The sequence below is a fragment of the Amphiprion ocellaris genome, chromosome 17 (assembly GCF_022539595.1).
Source record: "Amphiprion ocellaris isolate individual 3 ecotype Okinawa chromosome 17, ASM2253959v1, whole genome shotgun sequence".
Classification (NCBI taxonomy): Eukaryota; Metazoa; Chordata; class Actinopteri; family Pomacentridae; genus Amphiprion; species Amphiprion ocellaris.
The window spans coordinates 32,532,363-32,559,858 of NC_072782.1; the positions used below are offsets into that span (position 1 = coordinate 32,532,363).

Sequence of the window (27,496 nt, forward strand, 5' to 3'; positions counted from 1 at the left end):
CTGCACCACGAAGACAATAAAGAAAAGGAGAGAATAAAGGTTCTTTAATTATCTCTTTGTATTGGGGAAAGAATTAACTGCACGGCTGAAAAGCTGCATCTCCATATTTACCACCGCAAAAGACTCATTTCTGGTTCGGCGATATGGAAACCAATTAACGGGGAAGTCGGTGGTATTAAAGAACGTGGTGAAGAGCTGACAGGAGAACAATCAGCTGGTTCCACCTTCCAAACCAAGATAACGAACAGAGAAGCAGCTCTCTGATGCTTTTATGTCAACTAATAAAGGTTAGCAAAGTTCCCTGACTGTTGTTCTTGATTCTGTTGGAGGATGTTTCTGTTCGGACCATCTTTAAATACTGACGGCAGCTTTATCCGGTTCCAGTAAAAATAAACTGCATATTCAATTATGCTGTATCACAAAAACCTTTCTGATCCATTTGTTATTTTAATTTCCTGTCAGCCACAAAGTCAGATACTCTCCTAACACAGAAAATAGAGGAGAAGCTTCAACTGTTAGTGAAACTCATATTTTAACTCAAACTGTGATATTTTCTTAAATCTGTGTAATTTTGGCAGCTAAATTCAATCAAACTTAAACCAAAGGGGGGCATTTTCCTAAAATGTACTTTGTAAATGCTCCCCTTAGGCAGTATCATCAGGAAGCACTGCATAAATGTCCGTTGTTATGCAGATGACACCCACTTTATTTATCTATGAAGCCAAATGAAACCAATCAGTTTGTCCAACATGTCTGAAGGACATAAAGGCCTGGATGACTGTAACTTTCTTCATTTAAATTCAGACAAAACTGAGGTTATTGTATTCGGCCCTAAACACCTCAGAAACACACCAGATGGTTTCTCTACACCCAACTGGTGGATGCAGATATCCACCTTCCCTGAGCTTGGTTCTGTTTTTCCTTTCCTTCCTTCCCTTCCTATCCAAGATTTCATTTCGTTCCTTCCCACCAGAGGCCAAATCAGCCGAGCTGGAGTTTGCAGCAGGAATATCAATGTGAGGCTGGAACCAGTAAACTGCTATGGGCAGCTTCAGCTGTGTGAACACATTAGAAGGTCTGAGGCGTCCATGTGGAGCTACAGGAAGTTACTGCAGTCCAGCTGGAAACTTTCAGAGCAGCTTCAAAGCAACACATGAAGAGAAACAGGAAGAGGAAACAGCACTAGTTAAAGTTGCTCTCAGCTTAAAGTGAAATAAGGATGATGTTGTTGTTTATGTGTTTGTTTCTTTGATGCTGCTCCCCTGTGAGATGGTTTCTAGGAAGTCATTTTGTGTAACTTTGCAGTAATTTTGTACATATTTTTAGTTGTTCTCAGTCTCTTTACAATCATTTTTTGTCTCATTTTGATCATGTTTTGTCTCTCTGTGGTCATTTTGCACCACTTTAGACTAATCTGTTGTCTTTTTGCAGTATTTTTACCCCTTTGTGTCGTTGTTTTTTTTTTATCTCTTTGCAGTTGTTTGATGTCTGGGGTCATTTTGTGTCTGGTTTTTTTTCTCTTTCTATGACAAATTTCTATTTACCATTGTTTTGTCTCTGATTAGAGCTGCTTTGCATTAATTTGGAGACATTTTACACCTCTATACACTAGTTTGTTGTCTTTTGTGAGAGTGATCTGTTTAACATCAGTATTGTGGGTTTTTTGTCTTGTTTGATGTTGGGACTTTTTGGTCATTCTGCATTTATTTTCAGACATTTTTTCTCTTTTTATTTTACATTTCCACCTATTAGCAGCTGTTTTGAGTCTCTTTATAATATTTTTTCACCTCTTTAGGGTAGTTTTGTGTCTGATTAGGGCTGTTTTGCATTATTTAAAGCCATTTTTTTCTAGTTACGGTAATGCTGTGTCTCTGGTGTCTCTTGTAGTCATTTTTGGTTGCTGTGTGGTGGATTTGTGCCTCAGTTTGACTGTTTTACACGTATTTTTCATAATTTTGCATTTATTTGTGGACATTTTGCACCTTGTTTGTTGTCTTTCATGATTATTTTACAACTTCATGCAGTCATTTTAGATCTGTGTTTGTCTTGTGTGTTTCTAGTCATTCTGTATTAATTTATAGACCTTTTGCACCTCTTTAACCAATTTTGTTTGTCTTATTGCAAAGACTTTGCTCTTATTTGCAGTAGTTTTGAGTCTCTTTGCAGTAATTCCATTTCATTTTCACCAGTTTGCATTTTTGTGGATATTTCAAACCTCTTTTTTTTTTTAGCATTTTTCACAGTTTTGTGCCTCAGTTTGACTTTTCTGCATCTTTTTGCAGACATTTTGCAAATATTTGTGGAAACATTCACATTTGAGTCTCTGCAGTGGGTTTGTGTCTCATTTTGCAGCTGCTTGTGGAAGCAGAGAACAAACTGACTGCCTGCAGCGCCCCCTGGTGGATGGATGAAGTCATTCTGAATCCAAACATTTGGCACCTAAGTTCAGTCATTTTGAGTGTCTGTGGCTGTTTTACTTCTGGTTCTGGTGGTTTTGTGTCTTTGTTGGACAATGAAGCAGCTTCAGACCAAAAACCAAGAGTTGAGAAAGTTTTATTGGTTCAGAAAAAGGAGGTAAGTGGACCGAGTGTAACGATGTACAGTACGTTAGTCGATGTAAACTGACTCTGAGTGGAAATGTTTAGAGAGAAACAGTTGTGTCCCAAAACCACATCTGACCCGTCTGTTAATGTAACATGAAAGACTGTTGAGGTTCTAGCAGGTAGATCAAGTACTGAGACTGAACAGGACCAAGAACAAACACACCAGCAGATAAAGCAGCTTCCTGTCCTGTCCTGTCCTGTCCGGTTCTTCTTCCTGTTCCAGAGCTGGTGGAATATTTGGGAGCGACCAGGGGCCAGTTAGTGGGGCAGCTCGTGAGGAACCAGCTGGTAGTGGGCTCCACAGGACGGGCAGCGCTGAGCTTCACCCTCATGAAGCCAGAACCAAACCACGGCCGTGTTGTCTTCTTCACCTGCAAGCAGCAGCAAGGAAACGTTCACAATTCACCACAAATATCACAGGTTTTTAGAAATATTTCTGCTGAACCATCCCTGATTAGTCTGAAACTTTTACAGCATAAATTATGAATATTTATAAAGATGTTTCTGACATTTTAGCTTCATAAATCAAATATTTTTCAATATGAATCTGTTTAAAATCTGCCTGTTCTCACACAAAAGTGTTTTCTTCACCTGTACACAGCAAACCAGGAAATAAAGCTTAGAGGAAGAAGTAAAACCTGACGCCTGTTACTGAGGAAATAAATTCTAGAAATATCTGAGTACATGCTGCTTTTTTCAAGGTCTCACAACTTCAAAATATCCAGAATTTTCAATTTAAAGAAGAATTTCAGCCTGAAAAGAGCCACAGTTAACAACCTTGATGCTGTTTTTTCATCTAACAGGTGCAGAAAGTTAAATTACATTCATGTTTTTAATATTTAACTTACAGACGCATCCCACGATCCTCTTGTTGGTGATGGAGGGAACCAGGTGAGGATCCATCTTAGAACCAGCGTAGCCCTTTGGCTTCATCATGTTGTAGGGATCCTGGAGGAACCAAGAAGAGGACGAGGTTAGCTGATCTATCAGTGAAAGGAGCAACTAATGAAGGAAACAAACACATTCGGTAGCTGTTTTTGGACATTTTGCGCCTCTTTACAGTCCATTTTATGTCTTTTTAAGGTGATTTTTCACCTATTTGCAGTTTTTTGCACCTCTTCCTGGTGATTATGAGTCTTACTTTTACTATTTTTGGACATTTTCCGTCTGTTTCTACTCATTTTTGTGTCTCTTTGCAATGAGTTTGCACATATTTGCAGTTATTTTGCGTCTCTGTGTTAATTTTTTATATATTTATAGACCTTTAAGGGTTGTTATGTTGAGCATTTATGACGGTCTTCAGCAGCTGAATTGATCAACATTAACGTTAATGAATCTAAATTAACGCTGACAGGAAGCAGCTCTGAGCTGAAAACGAGCCGCTCAGCCGAGGATGAAGGTTAATAAACGACTCGGAGCAGAAAGAAACGATGATCTGAACTCAACAGATCATCTGGTTCAGTTCTGATGGTTTGTTACTGTAGTTTGGTAAATTTACAACACATTTACACACTGCATTTAAATCAGAAAAAAATACATTTTACAGATATTTGGTGTCATTTGAAAGAAAAATTCTACATATTAAGGACTGAAAAATGGTGAATAGTCTTTTTACTGTCATTTCACAGGCTCTTCCTGTTTCGTTTAATTACAAATATCAAATAAAATTACAGAAAAAGTATTAATTGTTGGTTTTTTAATTGTAAAAAAATGGATAAAGCAGGGAAAACTGTAAAAAAAAAAAGAATGTCCACATCAAAAAAATAGTAATAGTAATTTACTCTTTTAGAGTGTGTGACCATAAAATGACATTTGAAAAAAACGACTGAAAATATTTTTTAAAAATACAGATATTTGCCATTATTTCCACAGTTCATATATATATATATATATATATGTTTATATATACATACATATATATAAACAAACATATATATATGTGTATATGTTTATATATATAAACATATATATCATTTTTTTTATGTTATAATATTCTGTTCTTGTTTTGCTTTTTTTTTTTTTAACATATTTTTAAAAATGTACAAACCACTTTTCCTGTAAACTACATGTCGAAAATGACCACAGGTTTTCAGAAATTACTTTGAAGTAGTTTAAAATTCTTTAAATTATGGCGAAAACAACTCAAAACCTGTCCAAAATGACTTTAAATTTGCTCAAAATGACTTAAAACTTGTCCAAAATAAATTTTTTATTAGATTTTTTTTTTACAGTCTATACATTCTTTAAAAAATATTATATATGGTTGTTTTTTTTACAGTATCCAAGTGTTTTTATTGTTTGTTTTTCTACAGTATCTAAGTGATTTTTTGTTTGTTTTTCTACAGTATCCAAGTGATTTTTTTGTTTGTTTTTCTACAGTAAGTGTTTTTATTGTTTGTTTTTCTACAGTATCCAAGTGATTTTTTTGTTTGTTTTTCTACAGTAAGTGTTTTTATTGTTTGTTTTTCTACAGTATCTAAGTGATTTTTTGTTTGTTTTTCTACAGTATCCAAGTGATTTTTTTGTTTGTTTTTCTACAGTAAGTGTTTTTATTGTTTGTTTTTCTACAGTATCTAAGTGATTTTTTGTTTGTTTTTCTACAGTATCCAAGTGATTTTATCTCACTTTATCTCCCAGCAGTAACAGATGAACTCCAGCTTCAACAGTGACTGAACCAGCTGGAGTTCATCTCCAGTTCGTTCCTCTCCAAGCTGCTGGGAGACGATAATAAAGTCCAGGTTTAGCAGCTCTCAGCTCCTCTTATCTGCTGAAGGCTGATTATCTGCAGCAGAGTATCGATCGCAGCCAACAGAGGATCTTTATCAATACATGAGCTGAAGGGCGTCTGTCAGAAAACTTGAACTCAGCAGCAGCTTCGAATCATCAGATCTTAAAAATATCACTTTGATTTTACAAAGACAGACAAAAATCTCAACTACGTCTGTTTTGTAACAGTTTTTTTAAAACCTTACGGGTGATTTTAGACGCTGATGTTTCTGCAACGTCTCAGATTTTCTTCATAGTTTCCTTATTTGGAACTAAAACTAAATTCTGTAAAATAATTCTGTCAAAATGAAAATACAGCAGGTGTGTGGTCGATCTTTAGTGGTAGAACTATGATCTAAAATCTAATTCTCCTCACAGATTCAGCTGTTTATTTGTTGTGTGTACGGTTTCCTGGATACAAAATCACTCCAACTCAAAGCTAAAACAAAAAGCAGCTTCTCTGCTGCTCCTCGTTACTATCCTTCATCCACCACTTTCTCTTCTGTTTTATGAATAAACCATTAATGTCATTTAGCTGCATCCAGACTTTTAAAATCCAATATTTACATCCAGTATCTCCAATGAGACGATCTATATGAGTCCCATAACAAAATAAGATCATCCACAGTAAAAGACTGAACACAGATTTTCGTCAAATACCATTAATGCTGCACAACCACAGCACCCAAAGTCCTGCAGAAACCTGGATCAACCTGATTATCTACATAGACGAGTTTTAGCAGAGTTTCCTCAAAGTGACACACAGCGATCCTTAGTGCCAGAAAAACACGAGCTTCAAACGCACAAAGACAGTCAAGCTGAAAGAAGTGGAGCTGAAAGGAAGTCTGGTTTTCTTTCACACTTTTTGAACTGCGACATGCTGAAAGGTAAACAAGGAACTTTTGCTGAATTATGCCAAAGAAAATCTGCCTACATCGACTTTAAGGTTGAAGTAAAAATTATATGGAGTCCAACAATAAAATGATCAAGATGTTAAAAACACAAAATACATGAAGAAGACGAGAGTCGACAGCAGCAGCATCACACCAAAACGTTAACATGATTTCATCTAAAACACTAAAATTATTCAAGCACAAATTTATCCTGACATTCCTCCATTGTTCACCCTTTTACACGTTCATGTTTAACTCAATATGTCAGATCAACCGATCAACGATGTTTTTTCCTCACACAATAAAAAGAAAAGTTCCAGTCACTTCAGTTTCCCAAGAACTAAAATCCAGGAACCTTCCCAGAGCAATACTGATAGAACTAATATAAATGTTGTTACCGTTCCGTCCCTCATGGCCTTCATGATGACCTTCTCCAGTCCTGTCGCCTGCTCCTCATCAGTGGGAATCCCTCAAACACAACAAATAAAAACACGTCTGAGGACGACAAACTATGAAAATTACATTTTTGATTCATCTGAAGATAATTTATTCAATTAATTAAGTAACTTTTAGTTTATTAAACATCAAAATTTCCTGCTAAATATTTCAGAGCTGAAGGTGACGTCCCTTCATGATTTGATTTGTTTGATCACAAGTTTCAGAACCCTTAAATCCTCCTAAATGTTCAGTTTAGTGATATTTGATGAAGAAAAACAGCAAACATTCCCTTCAAACATGATAAAGTGTCAAAATGTGATTTTTTTTTTTCTTTAAAAATTAACCAGCGCTGCTGCAATTAGTTGCCAACATTTGTTTTTTATAGCTGGGTCACTGGTTTGAGGATTTTTAAAGACAATAAAGTCTAAATCTCTGATCTTAAACTTCCTAAATGCTTTCAGGTTTTCATTAAACTGAATCTCTCCTCCTGTGAGCCCACAGTGGATAAAAACGTTAAATCAAACAGGGTTGGTGCAGAACAAGAAACTGTTGAGATGAACTCTAATGTACAAACTAACATCTTCTGAATTATTTAATAAAACTAGAACACAAAGCTGGTAAATTATTCTATCCAGTGAAAACCATAAAACAAAATCAACTTTTCCATGTGCAACATCATCAGACTCACAAATACTCATAATCTGTATTATCACTGTCCAAGTGCAACACATCTGTTTATCTTACTTTCAGTTCATTTTCTGTTCATATGTTTCCTGATATTAGTCTACAGCAGGGGTGTCAAACATGCGGCCTGTGGGCCAAAAGCGGTCCTCCAGAGGGTCCAATCCGGCCCTCAAAGTGTAAAAATTACAGAGAAGACATTAACTGCAGATTATAAATTAGTAAAACTATAAATTTAAAATAATTTCTAGACCATGACAAGTTGTTTGGATCAGAAAGTAAAATACTAGATTGTTCATTGTTCTTTTGTCATTTTGTGTCTCATTTTTGTAATATTTTGTCTTGTTTTTGCTGCTTTTTGTCTTTTTTTGTCTGACTTTTGTCGTTTGTCTTTTGCTTTTGTCGTTTTGTGTTCCTTTTTTTCCCAGCTTGTGTTTTTTTGTCTCATTTTGTGTTTTGCTTTATTCATCATTTTGGGTATCGCTTGTCGTTTTGTTTCTCACTTTTGTCATTTTTTTGTCTCGTTTGTGTCAATTTTTTTGTCTCTGTAACTTTTTGTCACTTTTTTGTCATTATGCATCTCATTATTGCAATATTTTGTCTTGTTTTTGTTGTTTTTTGTCTTTTTTAAAAGTAAAATCATCCATGGTTCAGTTCCTGATAGCTGTGACTCAATGTTGTGTTCCTATGTAGACACTCTGATCTGGAAGTTGTAATGTGGAAATGATAAACTGAAGCATATTATTGTTGAAATTGAATTTATTTTTCTTAAGATATTTCAGGTTGTTTATGATGATTTGTAAAACAATAATTCCGTAAAAATGAACATTTTCAGAATGAACATTTTTGCACTGAAACAAAGGAAACATTTGAAGTTGTGGTTATTTATCGGTTATTATGTTATGATTTTACTGGTCTGGCCCACTGGAGATCAAATTGTGCCTGGACTAAAATGAGTTTGACAGCCCTGGTATACAGTTTACATCTTGTACTCGTGTCATTTTATTTTCTTTCTTTATCTTTATTTTTATTATTTCTAGACACTTCACACAAACACTTTTAAACACTTTGCATTTTGTATTCTTTATTTAAATTTTACTACTAACCTCTGTGTAATTGTGCATATTCCATTAACCTTTGTTTATCGTTTACTGTACTCTGGCAAAATAATTTCCTCCAGGATGAATAAAATAGATCTGATCTGATCTCATCTTAGATTTCATTGAGCTAACTTCTGTTTTTATCGTGTTATCTAGCTAACACTAACGTCTTAATAATATCTGTATTTTGCTACAATTAGTGCTATTACACAGTAACACTAGTATACTTTAACAACGTGTACTTGTAGCTACTGTGGGCTGTAAGTAAATCATGAAGTAAATTATTGACATCGACACTTGACCTCTCTCAGCTAACATTGCTAACGCTGCTAAGCTAATGCTAACAGCTAGCTGGATGTTCCGGCGGTTTAACGTCCTTTAAATAGTTCTGAATAAATGGCATTTTAGCTTTAATTACACTTAGGTTATTGGTTTATATTTTACAAACCCTGTAATTTATTCGACACGTGGTTTCTACATTTTAAATAAAGTCTGCTCCGAGCTCAAGCTACAGACTAACGGAACAACAGGAACCGGTCAGCAGCATCAACCGTCCTTGTCGCCGATAATCCCTCTTTTAACGGATATCTCAGACGGTGTGTCTCGGTGTTGGTTCGGTTCTCACCTCCGGTCGACATGCAACGGGCTGGAGCCTGCCGGGCAGCCCGACAGACGGAACCGGCTCTTAAAGCTGAACGCAGCAGTAACCTTGCAGCCATTTCTCCTTCTCCTGTCAGCACACTCTGGTCGCTCGGTGATGACGTCTCTTCTTCGTCTTCTTCTTCGTCTTCTTCTTCTTCGTCTTCTTCTTCTTCTTCTTCGTCTTCTTCTTCTTCTTCCGTTTTGATACACCTGCAGCCCTCTGCTGGCAGAAAACTGGAGAAATATTGAAAATACAAATATTAAAAACTGAATATTGTTTATTAGTTTTCCAGTAGTTGTTATCTATAAACTAACTGAAAAATATACATTTTAGTGAACTGATATTCTGGTTATTTAGTTTGTTATTCAACAAAATAAAGATAGACAGCTAAGAACTGGTCATAGGAGCTAAATACACATCTAACCTAATGAAAGGAGCTAACTGCACAGCTAAATTAATGAAAGGAGCTAACTGGGCCGCTAAATTAATAAAGGAGCTAACTGTGCCGCTAAATTAATAAAGGAGCTAACTGTGCCGCTAAATTAATAAAGGAGCTAACTGTGCCGCTAAATAAGTAAAAAGAGCTAAATACCCAGATAAATTCAAAGAAGGAGTCAACTACACAGCTAACATCAAAGACCGCTAATTTTACAGCTAAAATCATTAAAAGAACTAACTACACGGCTAATGTCATTAAAGAAATTAGCTTCGCAGCTAAGGCAGCTAATATCACAGCTAACGTCATAGAGAAAGCTAACTGTTGGGATAGCTGCAGCTACCCCGAGCTAAAAATAAAGGTAAGTTCAGTTATGGATTTTCTGTTGGTTGTTGTCTCTATATTAACTTTTGATCAAGTTTGGTTATTCAGTTTGCTTATTCCACATAATAAATAAAGATGCTATCTACACAGCTAAAATCAGAGTGCTACTTGGAGTGAAAGCTAGCTGCTAAGATAGCCAAGACTAGCCTTAGCCAAAAGTAAAGCTAAGTTTAATTGTTCTGGTCTATAGATGAAAAATATTCCATTTTGAGGAAATGACATTAACTAATTAAGGTTGTCGAGCAGCTAAACAGAGAAGATGGAGAAGATAAACAGCTAAACTCCTGCTAACGGTAGCGAGCTTAGCATTCCTCAGTAGCAGCTATCTCAGTTGTTGACTCCAGTGAATTTACATTATTTGGTAGTTAAGCTGACTTTAAACTACACACTGAAGTTTGAAAAACTGTCAAATTGTTGATGACATATATTGAAATATATTAATAGTACATGGATAGTGCAGAACCTGTATTTTGTCTAACATAATTTGAAAAATACAACATTTCTGTTGTGCAGTCTAAACCATTAATATTGAAACTCTTTTATTCCTATAGTTAAAATATTGTTAAAATATGATCTACATGTGGTTTAAATGCGTAAATAAAATTCACACAGCTGCATTTTTAGGCAATTTAAAATAAGATATTTGCATTTTTTTCTAACTTTTTGCTCTTTTTTGGCCTTTATCCAACCAAGCAGTAACAAAAGAGTCACAGAAGTCCATAAACAAGAGTTGAGAAAGTTTTATTGGTTCAGAAAAAGGAGGTAAGTGGACCGAGTGTAACGATGTACAGTACGTTAGTCGATGTAAACTGACTCTGAGTGGAAATGTTTAGAGAGAAACAGTTGTGTCCCAAAACCACATCTGACCCGTCTGTTAATGTAACATGAAAGACTGTTGAGGTTCTAGCAGGTAGATCAAGTACTGAGACTGAACAGGACCAAGAACAAACACACCAGCAGATAAAGCAGCTTCCTGTCCTGTCCTGTCCTGTCCGGTTCTTCTTCCTGTTCCAGAGCTGGTGGAATATTTGGGAGCGACCAGGGGCCAGTTAGTGGGGCAGCTCGTGAGGAACCAGCTGGTAGTGGGCTCCACAGGACGGGCAGCGCTGAGCTTCACCCTCATGAAGCCAGAACCAAACCACGGCCGTGTTGTCTTCTTCACCTGCAAGCAGCAGCAAGGAAACGTTCACAATTCACCACAAATATCACAGGTTTTTAGAAATATTTCTGCTGAACCATCTCTGATTAGTCTGAAACTTTTACAGCATAAATTATGAATATTTATAAAGATGTTTCTGACATTTTAGCTTCATAAATCAAATATTTTTCAATATGAATCTGTTTAAAATCTGCCTGTTCTCACACAAAAGTGTTTTCTTCACCTGTACACAGCAAACCAGGAAATAAAGCTTAGAGGAAGAAGTAAAACCTGACGCCTGTTACTGAGGAAATAAATTCTAGAAATATCTGAGTACATGCTGCTTTTTTCAAGGTCTCACAACTTCAAAATATCCAGAATTTTCAATTTAAAGAAGAATTTCAGCCTGAAAAGAGCCACAGTTAACAACCTTGATGCTGTTTTTTCATCTAACAGGTGCAGAAAGTTAAATTACATTCATGTTTTTAATATTTAACTTACAGACGCATCCCACGATCCTCTTGTTGGTGATGGAGGGAACCAGGTGAGGATCCATCTTAGAACCAGCGTAGCCCTTTGGCTTCATCATGTTGTAGGGATCCTGGAGGAACCAAGAAGAGGACGAGGTTAGCTGCACAGAATTATCACTTCAGTTCAGGTTGGATGGATTTTATTTCATCTGAATCCAGCATTAAGTTTACCTTTAATCAACTAAACTTATACATATCTACTAATCAGAGGTTCTGCTCAGATCTGAGCTGATGAGCAGCAGAAGATAAGAAAATGTCAGAAAAATGTAGAATATAAATAAAACTTTCCAATAAGGTATTACAAAATTATGTCAAAAAATATGAATATAATGTTCTACAAGCATAGTAAATAATGTATAGCAAGTGAATATTAAATAATATCTGAACATGGTGACTTTGAAAGCTGATTTCTCCTGGTTCTGATTCTAAACTGCGCATTTCATGCATAAGAAGTGATTAAAATGTCTGAAAGGTCCTTGAGAAACCGCATCAAAATATCCAAAAATAAGAATAAAATTTCCTTTAAATAAAATGTCGGAAAAAAAGAAAAGAAATTTGTCAGGAAAAAAAGAACAAAATAATAAAATGTCTGAAAATATTGCAGACATAAAATGTCAGAAATGGATCTAAAATTAGTAGTAAAACTTTTTAAAAAAGTGTCAAAAAAATATGAATAAACGGTTCCAAAATTGTCAATAAACTATGAATATAAAGTCTGAAAAATCTAGCGGGTAATAAAGGGTCCAGAACTTTGATAAAATGTGTGAAAATATTGACTAAACTTTATTTAAATGAGGTCCTGATTTGCAGGTCTGAGTTTAATAAGCTTCAAAAATTGATTTGGCACCTAAAAAGTGATCAAAATGTCAAAAAGTCGGAATATAATTTCTCTAGAATGTTTTATTTTGGCCTCTTTATACTTTTTAAATTTTCATTTCATTTTAATTTGCATACATCAGAAATCCTTCAGTGAAATGTTTGATGTCAACCAACCAGAGAACAAAGCGATTTAATCAGATAAATAATGTTACCGTTCCGTCCCTCATGGCCTTCATGATGACCTTCTCCAGTCCTGTCGCCTGCTCCTCATCAGTGGGAATCCCTCAAACACAACAATAAACTTTTATTAATAGAAACGAGTTAATGCAGCTACAGCAGCATCACATCTCATCAATTTTTAGTGGAATTATATCACTACTTTATAGAACTATTGTCAATATTGAATGATCTGCTGATGATTTTATTATATATGAATGCAACTATTTTAAAAACAAAACTTTTAAGACATGGATATCTGCAAATATCTGCAAACTTTTGTCTATTTCTGCTGAAAAGTTATTTATCATTTATCAGAATATACTATTTAATCGATGAGATGTAAATATCACGAGAGGATCAGGTAAATATTTCACAAAATTCTGCTGTTTTACACACAAAAAGAGATTTTTAAATGTAATGCAGAGCTGTAGAGTGCAGATTTATTGCAGTTATTGATTAGTTTAATGTTAATATTCACCGAGGCTTTATAGTTATTATTAGATAATAATGACAATAATTTACAATCTCCTAGACACTCAACGAGCTGCAAAAAACAGAGAATGCACTTATTCTTCTTTAATTAAGTAATTTAAATAACTAAAACTTAAGTAAATGTGAAACAACCTCTCATTTTACTGTTTATATTTGGGGAATCTTTAACCTGTTGTTTTATATCGATGCTTTTAATTCTGCTCATCTAAAACTGGAACCAAATTACATCCCAATTATTAATGTTTTCATGGGATCACTATGAAGTTAAAACCTTTACATTCACATACATTAAATCTAAAGTTAACAGTAAATTCGGCTGCTTTTGGCTCAACTTTCTGTTGTATTTTATCCACATACAAATAATAAAACACAAAACTCAGCAGATGACTGCGGTCACACCAGAAGGAAAAGACAAGGAAGAGATTCATTATTTTAAATCCAAATATTCTTTGTTATTTCTAAACTTTGCCGAATTGAAGAATATTTAAACCTGATTCTACTGAGAAGATAATTTCAGGTTTACAAGCTATAAAACTTAAACGAGCCGCGATTTCTCCAGAAATTATGACATTTTTGAATGCAGTCTGGTCTGTTTCTCTCTATTGCGACAGGAAGCACCGGTTCTGTCCTTGTCGCCGGTTTATAACTAATTTTTTAGCCGAATTTGAGTCGTTCTGGTCCTGTGTCGGTTTCGTCCTCACCTCCAGTCGACATGCAGCGGCTGGCAGCGGAAACCCGGACAGCCCGACAGGCCGCCGCGGCTCTGAGCCCGGAGCGGAGCAGTAACCTTGCAGCCATCTTCCCTCCTCTGGTGCTGGATGGTCGGTGACGATGGGTGATGACGTCGTACGTCCGCCTGACGCGTCATTCGTTGTATGCGGAAATAGTCCAGTAATGTAGTTTTTCATATAATGTATACTGAAAAAAATACACAAAATATGTCTAACAAAATGTGAGTCTAATCAATAAAATATAATTAAAATATAAAAAAAAAAAAATACTAAAAAAAACAGTGCCTAAAAATATAAAGAATAAATAAATAAAAGTAAATAATAATAATCTGTTACCATATTCTTCAAGCTTTTTATGTTTCAGTTTTCTAATCAGACTTATTCAATGCATCATAAGTGAGTAAAAATGTCTGGAAAAAATTACCAAAAAATATAACTAAAATGTCCCTAATGTGTGTGGTAAAATGTGAAAATACAATCAGAAATCTGTCCAAGAAATGAGAATAAATTGTATTAAAAATGCATAAAATTAAAGGAATATTCAGTCAATCAATCAAAGTTTATTTGTAGAGCACTTTACAACATAACAGGAGACCAAAGTGCTTTCCAAACAGCATAATAAAACAAAACAATACAATTTTGGATTACTGTAAAACCATAAAACCCATAAAAACACAAAACTACGAAAACCATAAAACCATTAAAAAAAAAACATAAAACAGTGCTAGGACTCGAAAGCACGTCTAAATAGATGGGTTTTCAGTGTGGGCTTAAAAAGCGGCAGGTCAGTAATAACGCGAAGCTGGAGTGGAAGTTCATTCCAGAGTCTGGGGCGGCAACAGCAAAGCACAGATCACCCCACTGCTAATACCAGGACCTGGGCACATCCAGCACCATCTGCTATTAATCACATACTCTAAATAACAAAATATAAATCAAATTTGCCAAAACTACAAATAAAATGTCGCTAAAAGTCAGAAAATGTAAAAGAAATAAATAATAATAATGAATGCAGTGCCAAAACATGTATAGAATGTCAGAAACTGAATAAACTGTCACTAAAATGTCTGAAACTATTGAAGGTATAAAATGTCAGAACAGAAATATATCCAAAACATATTAGGATTTTTTTCAAAAATGTATAAAAAATTATAAAATTACAGGAAAACATGAATTAAATGCTCAAAACATTCTACACCTTATGAATAAAATGTTGCTTAAAAAAATGCTAAAATATTGGAGGTAAAAGTTGTCTAAACGGTCAGAAAATGTCCAAAAAAAAATCAATAAAATGCTCAGAAAAACTGTAAAATGTCAGAAAATGTCACTCATATTGTCAAAGATATTCATAATGTCACAAATATTTCCAAACATATTATGAAAATATTCCAGAAATGCATAAAATGTCAGAAACTATGAATGTGAATAATATGTCTTAAAAGTATTATAAGTGAAAAATGTCAGAATATAATAATAATAATAATAATAATAATAATAATAATAATAATAATAATAATAATAATAATAATAATAATAATAACAATAACAACAAGAAGACTAGAAGAACAGCAGTTTTTATTGATGACTGATTTTTACAGCAGTCTGATAATTCAGTGACGTTGGTTCAGGAGAAACTTTGATCTTCCAGCTGTATGAAACTAAAAAGACAGATGATTGACTCTAGAGAAGCTCCACATAGTTGGCAGGAAACATGCCGTAGTGTCCGTCGGGTCCGAATCCTCTCCACCAGCCTTCGTCCAGCATGTCGATCTGAGTTATGATGTCATCGGGGTCGAAGGTGATCTCACTGTCGTCCACTGAGAAGAGAAATATAGTTATTATTAAAGAGAAAATTCTAATTAGAACACATAAAACAGGAAACAAAACAGAAATAAATCAGTTTAACTAAACAACAGCTCGGCCTCCATTCACCATTTCTGAACTGAGAGACTTTAGGTTCAACTATTCAGAGGTTATTCGGGGTTTCAGCAAGAAGAGCTGATAATTAATCATAAGGTTTTTATACTGGAGTCTAAAATCCGACATTCAAATTCCTCTAAAATGTCTGTAAATATAAACTGGAGCTATAAAATGTCCTAGAAGTTAGAAACATAAATAAAATGTCACTAAAATATAAATAAAAAGTCCCTAAAGTGTCTGAATATATTGTCAAAACGATAATAATAAAATATGTTTTAATCAATAAAATGTACAAAACATTGCAATTATACATTTTTTTATTAAAAGGTGATAAATATGTCCAAAAGAATGAAGAAAAAAAAACAGTATCTGAAAATGATTCTCTGAAACGTCTGAAAATTTTGCAGTTCTAAAATATCACAGAAGCTGTAAATATGTCTAAAAATCAAAAAAAAATTTTTTTTGAAAAATGAGTAAAATATTTAAAAATATTTGAATACAGATTTTCTAAAAATTTCTGCAAATATTGCTATTTTGAAATGTTGAAAATGTCATTAGTATATCAAAGAATAGGGATAAATTGTTTAAAAATGTTAGGAAAATACAAATAAAACTTCTCTAAAATATTTGAAAATAATTAATAACATGTCTGAAAAATATTAATAAAATTTTCTTAAATATCTGAAAATATTGTTATTTTAAAATGTCAAAAATGTCTAAAAATATGCATAAACTGTTCAAAAAATAATATAAAATTATGAATAAAATAGCTGTAAAATCTCTGAAATTATGTAAGGTAGAAAATATAATAAGAGGTTAGAAATATGGATAAATTGTTCCAAAAATGAATCAAATGTCTGACAAATATGAATAAAATGCATGGAATTGTGTCAAAAGGTTATAAATATATCCAAAAAAGTTTTAATAAATTGTTCAAAATTTGAATATAATGTTTGAAAAATATACATAAAATTTCTCAACAATTTGTGAAAATATTGTGGTTATAAAATGTCCAAAAAAGTCAAAAATGTGTCATAAATAATAATTTTTAAAAATGAATAAATTGTTTTTAAAAAATTATAAAATGTGTGAAAAATCTTAATAAAATGCTCAAAAAAATTCTATTTTTTAAAAACTGTAATCGTTTCTAAATTCAGGTACAAAAGTTTCCAAACCAGAACCAGAACCAGGACTTCACTGACCGGCCTGGTAGTCGTACAGAGCTCTGGCACAGATGCCCTGTTCTGCTGCCTCCACAGGAACGTCTTCAGCCTGCCAAGTACAAGAACACGGCATCAGAACCTTCTATTGGTTCAATTAAACCACATCAGAACCTTTTATTGGTTCATTTAAACCTGGTTCTGGTTTATTTCTAGGACTAATCTTCAGGTTTTCAGAGACTCACTGCTGGTGTTTGCTGGTAAACGTTTTCATAGAGGTCCTCCTCCTCCTGGTCGGCTGATTGTGGAGCTTCATAAAGATCTTCTTGAACTGAAGTTTGTTCTGCAGATTATTCACATTATTTAGCATAAAGTTTAAAAATAGAACCTGTTGTTTAGTTTCAGGAGGAAGTTTACTGATAATACTAGAATCAAACCTGGAGTCGGTCCGTCGTCATCAAACTCATCCGACCATTCTTCTTCTTCTTCTTCTTCTGTGAAAGCAACGTCTGTTCAGCAATGACAGGTGATTCTAGTTTATCCCTTTTTAATGGACTTTTTATCTGTAAAACCTCCTCAGATCCTTTGATCACATTTACTTTAGATTTTATTTGTTCTCAGTAAACTTCTGACCTGCAGGTTGAACAGGTGAGTCTGTGATCTCTGGGCTTCTTGTGGGTTCTTCAGGTGCAGCAGGTGAGACAGGTGAGACAGGTGAGACAGGAGTCAGGGGGGTGACAGCTGGAGCAGAGATCAGCTGATCCCGAGGCTGAACAGATTTTCTCTCTGATGATTTCTGAGATAAAAACGGACTCTGGAGCTTCCCTGGAGGAGGAAAACAAGCTGTTTACGTTGTGTTGTTTACACTGTGTTGTTTACGTCATGTTGTTGTTGTTTACCAGGTCTGGAGGCAGCAGGACTGGGTCTTCTGTTCTCTGGGTTCTGCTCCTTCTGTCTGAAGACGTCTCTGGGGTTGAAGGATCTCTGAGAAACCAGTGATTTGGCTTCCTGTGGAGGTCAGAGGTGAGATTTATAAAATAACTTCAGTACGAAGCAGCAGAACATTCAGTTTACTCTAATAATAATAATAATAATAATAATAATAATAATAACAATAGTAGTGTGTATTTATGTGTAAATATTCATCAGACTCACGTTGGCTTTCTGAACAGAAGCTGCTGAGTTGATTCCTGTCGACTTTTTACTAGATTCCACCTGATTCTAAAATAAACAAATCATTTTAAATCATATAAACAGAAAAACAACCTGGAAACAGAATAATTTTAATTTATTTTAATGTGTTATAGTTTTTTTATTAGTTTTTTTCCAGATGTGGCCTTTGCCTCCATACATGATATTTTCCTTTTACACCAAATAAAAACAGTCTAATAATAAATAGAATAAATTATTATTATAAAAATACCGATGTTTGACATCTACAACATTTACTGTTCTGCTCTGTATTTAAATAATAAGTAATGGCAAATGGCAAATATCTGTAAAGTAATTTATCAGTAATAATTTGTAGTAATTTTAAGTGGATTTAAACTAAATGGTGTCATTTCATAGTCACATGTCGTAAAAAACTTTAAACATTTGGTCTGTTTTTGTGGTTAGAATGTAAATGAATACATTTTTCTGTTATTTTTATCAGTTATTATCTGTTAAATATCAGTGAATTCTTCTAACATGTCAGTTAAAATAGTTAAAATCATGGTTTTAGCTTCTGTCAGATCTTCTCACCCGTCTCTGCTGCTCCTCCTTCCTTCTGTCTTCTTCTCTCTGCTGCTGCTGGATCCTTTAAAACACAAAACACGGGTCAGGTTCTCCGGTTCTGGTTCTGGTTCTGGTTCTGGTTCTGCTCTGGTTCTCTGATAGGTTCTATTTCTCCTGTGGTTCTGGTTCTGCTGTATGTTCCATGAAGGTTCTGGTTCTGACCTGTCCTGCTGGATCTGCTGGGTTCTGCTCTATGTGGTTCTGGTTGTGGTTCTGGTTGTGGTTCTGACCTGTCCTGCTGGATCTGCTGGGTTCTCCTCTATGTGGTTCTGGTTGTGGTTCTGGTTGTGGTTCTGGTTCTGACCTGTCCTGCTGGATCTGCTGGGTTCTCCTCTATGTGGTTCTGGTTCTGGTTGTGGTTCTGGTTCTGACCTGTCCTGCTGGATCTGCTGGGTTCTCCTCTATGTGGTTCTGGTTGTGGTTCTGGTTCTGGTTCTGACCTGTCCTGCTGGATCTGCTGGGTTCTGCTCTATGTGGTTCTGGTTGTGGTTCTGGTTCTGACCTGTCCTGCTGGATCTGCTGGGTTCTCCTCTATGTGGTTGTGGTTCTGGTTGTGGTTCTGGTTCTGACCTGTCCTGCTGGATCTGCTGGGTTCTCCTCTATGTGGTTCTGGTTGTGGTTCTGGTTGTGGTTCTGACCTGTCCTGCTGGATCTGCTGGGTTCTGCTCTATGTGGTTCTGGTTGTGGTTCTGGTTCTGACCTGTCCTGCTGGATCTGCTGGGTTCTCCTCTATGTGGTTGTGGTTCTGGTTGTGGTTCTGGTTCTGACCTGTCCTGCTGGATCTGCTGGGTTCTGCTCTATGTGGTTCTGGTTGTGGTTCTGGTTGTGGTTCTGACCTGTCCTGCTGGATCTGCTGGGTTCTCCTCTATGTGGTTCTGGTTGTGGTTCTGGTTGTGGTTGTGGTTCTGACCTGTCCTGCTGGATCTGCTGGGTTCTCCTCTATGTGGTTCTGGTTGTGGTTCTGGTTGTGGTTCTGGTTCTGACCTGTCCTGCTGGATCTGCTGGGTTCTCCTCTATGTGGTTCTGGTTGTGGTTCTGGTTCTGGTTCTGACCTGTCCTGCTGGATCTGCTGGGTTCTGCTCTATGTGGTTCTGGTTGTGGTTCTGGTTCTGACCTGTCCTGCTGGATCTGCTGGGTTCTCCTCTATGTGGTTGTGGTTCTGGTTGTGGTTCTGGTTCTGACCTGTCCTGCTGGATCTGCTGGGTTCTCCTCTATGTGGTTCTGGTTGTGGTTCTGGTTGTGGTTCTGACCTGTCCTGCTGGATCTGCTGGGTTCTCCTCTATGTGGTTCTGGTTGTGGTTCTGGTTGTGGTTCTGGTTCTGACCTGTCCTGCTGGATCTGCTGGGTTCTCCTCTATGTGGTTCTGGTTGTGGTTCTGGTTGTGGTTGTGGTTCTGACCTGTCCTGCTGGATCTGCTGGGTTCTCCTGAGGTCCTGCCTCTCCCTCTCCTCAGCCTGCTTCTCCTCCATCTCCTTCCTCTCCTTCTCCAGCTGCTGCTTCTGCTGTTCTGCTCTGCGGTTCTCCTGCTGCCGACGTTCCTCCTCGTCCCTCTGAACAGAACTCGTTAAAGGGTTTGGACCCGACAGAACCGTTCTAGTGGACCTGATCAGAACACCAACCTGAGTTTTCCCCCAGAAGTCGTCCTTGTTGATCTGCTGGATCTCCTCCACGGCGTTGGTCTTACGGTACACAGAACCCTGGAGAACGGAACAACGGGTCAGGTTCTGGATCTGGTTCCTCTAAAGGTTCAGTCTCCTAAAAATACAGAGTTCTCTGGCTGTACTTTCTGTTTTTGTACACATTTCTAATATTTCACTATTTTATGTTGTGTTTATTTTAGATTTTTGCTTTATTTTCAGAATTTAGCTGAATTTTTAGCAGTTTTGGACAAAAATTTCAATCTTTTTAGACAAATTTTTTGCTACTTAAGATGAATTTTGAGTCATTTTGGACGAGTTCTGAAAAATCCTGGACAAAATTTAAATAATTCTGAACAATTTTATGTAGTTTTGGAAAAGTTTTAGAGTTTTTTTTGACAAATCTGGCATCATTTTGTCATTTATGTCCATTTTTGAGTCATTTAGGACTATTTGTGAGCCTTTTGAGTAATTTTGAGGAGTTTTGGACAAGATTTTGCTGCCATGGACAAGTTTTGAGTCATTCTGGACAAATTTTCAGCAATTATACATAATTCTGAGTAGTTTCGGTTCAATTTTTGCTACTTAAGACAAATTTTATGTCATTTTGGACGAGGTCTGAATCATCCCGGGCAAAGTTTAAGTAATTATGAACAATTTGAGAGTAGTTTTGGGCAAAATGTTATTATATTGGACAAGTTTTGAATCATTCTGGACACATTTTCAACAATTCTCAGTAGTTTTGGGAAATTCTTTGCTATTTTGGGCATAGTTTGAGTCGTTTTGTACAATTATTAAGTCATTTTGAATAGTTTTGAATCACCGTGGACACATTTTGAGTCAATTCGGACATGAACATAAATCGTTCTGTGAGTATTGTACGGCACATTTGAGTTATTTTGGACAAATATTGAATCATTTTGTACAGATCGAGTTATTTTGAACAGGTTTTGAGTCACTTTCAGCCATTTTATTTGACTTTTTTGACAAATCTTTGCCATTTTGGATCATTTTTGGGTTGTTTTGGACAGATATGTTCAGATGAAGGTGCTATAGGTGATATAAAAGTAGATTTTAGGTGAATATTAGATAATAAGATGTGGTCAGGTTCCGATGAGCAGTAATGCTGTTGGAATAATCACTTTATCTGGATTAAAACCACTAAAACTCTTCAGATTTACCTTTAGATCAGCAGCAGAACACTAATAATGAGAGTTTTTTCTCACCACTGGTCCTCTGGGAGCATCTCTGTATTCCTGTTTTCGTTGGTGGAAGTCAAAGTTGGCTCCTGAAGCTTTGGCCACTTTGTCCAGGATGGTTTCTGGTTCCACGTCTTCGTCTCCGCGGGCGTTTATGGTCACATGGGCTCCCTGAGGTCACATGACCGAGACCAACCAATGAACATTCATTTAACCCTCGTGTCGTCCTGCGGGTCAAACTGACCCGTTTTAAAGTTTGAAAATGTGGAAAAAAAATAATTCTCACCATGAAAACTTCCACATTTTCAACACTTTTGGGAAATTTTTGAACATTTTTTTGGTGGAAGAAAAGAAATGTTTCTTTAAGAACATTCAGAAAATACTAGAAGTTTTACTGATATATATATATATATATATATATATATATATATATATATATATATATATATATATATGGAATCACTTTAGATATTTTTAGGATTTTTTTCAGAAGATTTTTATTCATTTTTTGAAAATATTTACAATTTTTTTTTAAATTTTATTTATTCATTTTATTTCTTGCCAAATTTGGGGATTTTTAAAAAAAAAACTGTTAAGAGAAACTTTTAAGGAATTTTTGGAATTTTCTTCCTGTAAATTTTGCAAATTTTTTTTTATAAATTTGGGGATTTTTTTTTGTCTGAATTTTTTTTCTGAATGTTCTTAAAGAAAATATTAGAACTTTTACTGATTTATATGTCATCACTTTAGATATTTTTAGAATTATTTTCAGAAGATTTTATACATTTTTTGAAAATATTCACAATTTTTATTTTTTTTAAATTTTTAAATATTTTGAAAATTTTATTTCTTGCCAAATTTGGGGATTTAAAAAAAAACTGTTAAGGGAAACTTTTATAGAATTTTTGGAATTTTTTTCCAGAAAAATTTGCAAATTTTTATAAATTGGGGGATTTTTGGGGGGGATTTTTTTCAGACAAAGGAACCCGTAAATGAGGACAACGGGAGGGTTAAAAACACAACTTACCTGCTGATCTGGAGGTTAATATCTGTGGTTTCATCCTCATTTCAGCTATTTTTAGTGTAAAATACTGAACTGAGCAGCTGCTTTTTGGTCTACATGCAGTAAAATGAGACATTTGGGTGAATTTTAAGTAGTTTGAAATAAGTTTTGAGTGATTTTTAATGTAAAAAGTCTGACTGACCTTCAGGAATCCTGCGATGGAGCTCACATGATTGGCACAGATTCCTTTTCTGGAGTCCTTCACACCTTCACCTGTCTGCAGGTAGAAACACATCATGTCTATATATATATATATATGTCCGTGTGTGTGTGTGTGTGTGTGTGTGTGTGTGTGTGTGTGTGTCTTACCCAGTTTATGAGGACGTATTTGGGCAGACCAGAGTTTGGGTCTTGGACTCGGCAGAAAGCGTACATCACCTTCCCACTGTTCAGCTCCTCCACCAGCTCCTCCAGCCCACCGTCTGCACAGAAAGAAAAAGAAAAATCTGAAAAATTAATTCAGAAATAAAAGTAGAGCAAACAGATCAATTTTATTTAAAGTCAAAGCATATAGAAATATACAAAATACTAACATGTAGAAAAAAATAAATTAATTAATAATTCAATAGAATGAAGGAAAATTGATGAAATTAGGTTACAGACAATTAAAACTAATAAATAAATAAATTACATGTTAAAATTAATCATGAAATACACTTAATAATAAAAATAATAAAATAAATACAAATTATTACATAAAAATATAAAAAAAATGTCATTAATAATTAAATAGAATGAAGAAAAGTAAATGAATTAGATTAAAAATTTATCATGAAAATATAATAAGATAATAAAAACTAATATATGAATAAATCTGGGGAAAATTAGATGTAAAAAATAATCATAAAATATACTTCATAATAAAAAACTAATAAAATAATAAACAAATGCAAATTAATTAAGAAGAAATAATACAAAATTAAAAAGTAGATAAAATTAGATTAATAGATTAGTCATTAAAATGTAAGATAATAAATACTAATAAAATAATAAGAAGTACAAATTAATACATAAAAAATATTTTAAAAATAATTAATGATTAAATAGAATGAAGAAAAGTAAATGAAATTAGAATAATATGAATCATGAAAATATAAGATAAAATAACAAATAATTAAAGACGTGGGGAAAAATAGATGTAAAAAATAATCATAAAATACACTTAATAAAAAACTAACTAAAAAACAAATGCAAATTAATTACAAAAAATTAATGCAAATAAACAAAGTAGAAATTATTAAAATATAATAAGATAATAAAGACTAATAAATAAAGCTATGAAAACTATTTTAGGCATTTTTGTGGTTTTACGTGCTTTTGTGCTAGTTTAGTGTCACGTTAATAGTTTATATTGTTTTGTGGTCATTTTGCGTGACATTGTGTCTTTATGGCCATTTTATGCCACATTTTGGTTGCTTCATGTCTTTGTGTGGTTGTTTTAGTGACATTTTAGCCATTTTATGTCTTATTATGGCCATTTTGATCCACATTGTGGTTGTTATATATGTTTTTGTGTCATATGTTGATAGTTTATGTTGTTTTGTGGTCATTTTGTGTGGCACATTGTGTTTTATCTTTTTATGACAATTTTGCACCACGTTTTGTTTTTTTTATGTCTTTTTATGGTACTTTTGGATCAGATTTTGGCCGATTTTACATGTTTTTGAGGACCATTTAATCACGTTTTTGTTATTTTATGTCTTTCTGTGATTGTTTTAGTGACATTTTGGCCGTTTTATTTCTTTTTGTAGGCCTGTTGTGTCACATTTTTCTCATTTATGTCATTTTGAACTGCAATTTGTTTGTCTTTTATCTTTTTTTAGCCATTTTGCACCACATTTTGGTTGATTTATATGTTTTCATGGTAGTTTTTCCTCAGAATTTGCAGGAACATACAGATGTTCCTAATAAACTGCTGATAAATGTGATTCTAGCGTGTTCTAAATGGACTTTATATGACAGTTTAAATGCAGTAAAAGTTCCCTTTAGTTCATAAAAGTGCAGCTCTGAAATATAAACTGAAATATTGACTTAAATGGATGTTAACCGAGTGAAAAGCAGATTTTTCTGGATCTTACCTCCAGTTTGTGCCAGCCGGAGGTCGTTACTGTTCCCCTCGTAGGTGAATAAAGCCCTGAAACACATAGAGAACCTCAGTGACGTCGAACCCAGGCTGGATCCAGGTTCTCCTCAGTCAATCTCAGCTCACCAGTTCTTCTTCGACTTCCCGTCCACCACGTCTTTGTAGGCCGCCATCAGGGCCGCTCCGTTCTTACTCAGGTTCACCGACATCTTGTTGGTTCATCAGATTAATCCAGACAGAAACCAGAGAACCGGAGATTCTCTGACAGCAGAAAGAACCTCTGAGATTCTCTGACAGCAGAAAGAACCTCTGAGATTCTCTGACAGCAGAAAGAACCTCTGAGATTCTCTGACAGCAGAAAGAACCTCTGAGATTCTCTGACAGCAGAAAGAACCAGTCGGGTCAGAAAATCCAAACCTGAACTACAACATTCTTAAAACAGTTCCTCCCTCAGAGTCACACCTTCAGTGTGTGTGTGTCAGTTGTTGAGAAAGACACAAACTGGGTGTGATTTTTAATTCTTGTGCGCAGAGACGGAAGAAGAGCATCTACAGCAACACAATAATACGACAACAGACTGGAAAGTTAGTGTCTCTTTGTGGTCATTTTGTGGTTCTTTTTGTCATGGTGTGGGGTGAACCGAGCAGAGAGCACACAGACGAGAACTGAGGCAGCAACAAAGGCAGATTTTATTGTTAACAAAAAGCAGGGAAATAATGGATGGGGTGAGAAACAGATCCAGGATAACTAAGAAACTGAACTAACAGGGGAGGGTGGGGGGTGACTGAACCGGGAACCGGTGGCCCGCTTGGTGTTCTCCATGGTGGGGGTTGGTTGGTGGTAGAGAGCAGGCAGGATGATCCAGGGACGAGGGGGACACGGCAGGTAGAGACCCTCCAAGACTGGTCAGGGATCCAGGAGCAGATAGGCCTGAAGAACTAAACAAGGAGAACAGGGTTAGACAGGAAAACTCTTTTAAAGAGACACAGCAATATGTAAAGGGGAGATGAACTGACTGCATGAACAGAGTTTACTATTAGCAGGGTGTGGAGTGTGACACCGGCTTCTATGGAGGAGATGGACCACAGGTGTGCTGCCTGGAGTTCAGCTGATGGGTGATTAGAGATGAACAGCAGCTGGACAGAGCTTCAGCAGGCAGGTGGGGAGAGGGAGGATGAGGGAGGATGAGGGAGGATGAGGGAGGATGAGGGAGGATGAGAGAGGATGAGGGAGGATGAGGGAGGATGAGGGAGGATGATAGAGGATGAGGGAGGATGAGGGAGGATGAGGGAGGATGATAGAGGATGAGGGAGGATGAGGGAGGATGAGAGGATGAGGGAGGATGAGAGAGGATGAGAGAGGATGAGGGAGGATGAGGGAGGATGAGGGAGGATGATAGAGGATGAGGGAGGATGAGGGAGGATGAGGGAGGATGATAGAGGATGAGGGAGGATGAGGGAGGATGATGGAGGATGAGGGAGGATGAGGGAGGATGAGGGAGGATGATAGAGGATGAGGGAGGATGAGGGAGGATGAGAGAGGATGAGGGAGGATGAGAGAGGATGAGGGAGGATGAGAGAGGATGAGGGAGGATGAGAGAGGATGAGAGAGGATGAGGGAGGATGATGGAGGATGAGAGGATGAGGGAGGATGAGAGGATGAGAGAGGATGAGGGAGGATGAGAGAGGATGAGAGAGGATGAGGGAGGATGAGGAGGATGAGAGAGGATGAGGGAGGATGAGAGAGGATGAGGGAGGATGAGGGAGGATGAGAGAGGATGAGGGAGGATGAGGGAGGATGAAAGAGGATGAGGGAGGATGAGGGAGGATGAGGGAGGATGAGAGAGGATGAGGGAGGATGAGAGAGGATGAGGGAGGATGAGGGAGGATGAGAGAGGATGAGGGAGGATGAGAGAGGATGAGGGAGGATGAGAGAGGATGAGGGAGGATGAGAGAGGATGAGGGAGGATGAGAGAGGATGAGGGAGGATGAGAGAGGATGAGGGAGGTCAGGTGGGGCTGGAGCTGGGACAGAGGAGGGGACCCTGACAGTTTTGGAGGTAATTTTGTATCTCTGTGGTCGTTTTGTGTGTTTTTGTGGTAATTTTTTGTGATTTGTGGTAGTTTTTTGTCTTTTTGTGGTCGTTTTGTGTCTCTTTTTTGTCATTTTGTGTCTCTGTGATCATTTTGTTTGTTTTCCTGGTCATTCTGTGTCTTTTTGTGGTCGTTTTGTGTCTCCTTGTGGTCATTTTTTATGCTTTTGTGGTCACTTTGATCGACATCTTTGTAGGTTCTGATCTGAGCAGCATGAACTCGGGTCTTTTTGGATGTTTATTTGTTAGAATTTGTTAGAATCTTCCTGGTGGAGCTTCTCGTCCTTCTCTTTGTTCTGTGTTTTTATCATTTAACTTCCAGAAACTAACCTGAGTTCATCACGTCCATCAGAGTGTAACTGCAGGGTTTGACCAGCAGGAGGAGGTTTAACATCACAGAACCACAACAGACACACAAAGCTGCTGATTTGTTCACATTTTAGTTTTTCTACGTGTTTTGGGTCACGATTTTTAAACAAATTTCATCTAATTTTAAACACATTTGGGTAATTTTGGATAATTTAAATGATCATTTTTACCTACATTTTGTTCACTTTTGACAGTTTTCGGTCATTTTGGGCAAAAATGTTGTAATTTAGGAGACGTTTCTGATCATTTTGGGTGAGTTTGGGGATATTTCGGATATGTTTGAGTTATTTTGCATAAGTTTTCAGTCATTCTGGACAAGATTAAG

At 35.9% G+C, this 27,496-nt stretch overlaps 3 protein-coding genes across 4 annotated transcripts; all 3 read right to left on the reverse strand.

The window, feature by feature from the left end:
• Positions 1 to 2,723: 2,723 nt before the first annotated feature.
• Positions 2,724 to 9,266, reverse strand: LOC111569320 (cytochrome c oxidase subunit 5B, mitochondrial-like). The gene is made up of 4 exons (XM_023271364.3): positions 9,107 to 9,266; positions 6,661 to 6,731; positions 3,452 to 3,551; positions 2,724 to 2,974 (listed from the first exon to the last, which is right to left on the reverse strand). Exons 1-4 carry the CDS (start codon positions 9,198 to 9,200, stop codon positions 2,862 to 2,864), a joined length of 378 nt encoding a protein of 125 aa, XP_023127132.1. The 5' UTR covers positions 9,201 to 9,266; the 3' UTR covers positions 2,724 to 2,861.
• A 1,589-nt stretch (positions 9,267 to 10,855) lies between these two features.
• Positions 10,856 to 13,995, reverse strand: zgc:86599 (cytochrome c oxidase subunit 5B, mitochondrial). Its single transcript, XM_023271365.3, has 4 exons — positions 13,844 to 13,995; positions 12,644 to 12,714; positions 11,584 to 11,683; positions 10,856 to 11,106 (listed from the first exon to the last, which is right to left on the reverse strand). The coding sequence occupies exons 1-4, from the start codon at positions 13,938 to 13,940 to the stop codon at positions 10,994 to 10,996; spliced, it is 381 nt and encodes a 126-aa protein (XP_023127133.1). The 5' UTR covers positions 13,941 to 13,995; the 3' UTR covers positions 10,856 to 10,993.
• Positions 13,996 to 15,431: 1,436 nt separating this feature from the next.
• LOC111569323 (drebrin-like protein A) lies at positions 15,432 to 25,072 on the reverse strand. 2 transcript variants are annotated; one of them, XM_055019332.1, is made up of 15 exons: positions 24,838 to 25,072; positions 24,707 to 24,762; positions 22,938 to 23,050; positions 22,771 to 22,845; positions 21,593 to 21,736; positions 20,349 to 20,426; positions 20,128 to 20,279; positions 18,697 to 18,751; positions 18,109 to 18,174; positions 17,853 to 17,961; positions 17,587 to 17,778; positions 17,391 to 17,447; positions 17,199 to 17,296; positions 16,996 to 17,065; positions 15,432 to 15,690 (listed from the first exon to the last, which is right to left on the reverse strand). In XM_055019332.1, exons 1-15 carry the CDS (start codon positions 24,918 to 24,920, stop codon positions 15,554 to 15,556), a joined length of 1,485 nt encoding a protein of 494 aa, XP_054875307.1. In that variant the 5' UTR covers positions 24,921 to 25,072; the 3' UTR covers positions 15,432 to 15,553. The 2 variants fall into 2 exon arrangements, with proteins under 2 accessions (XP_054875307.1, XP_054875306.1); XM_055019331.1 differs by having other exon boundaries at positions 17,391 to 17,462.
• Between the last annotated feature and the right edge of the window lie 2,424 nt (positions 25,073 to 27,496).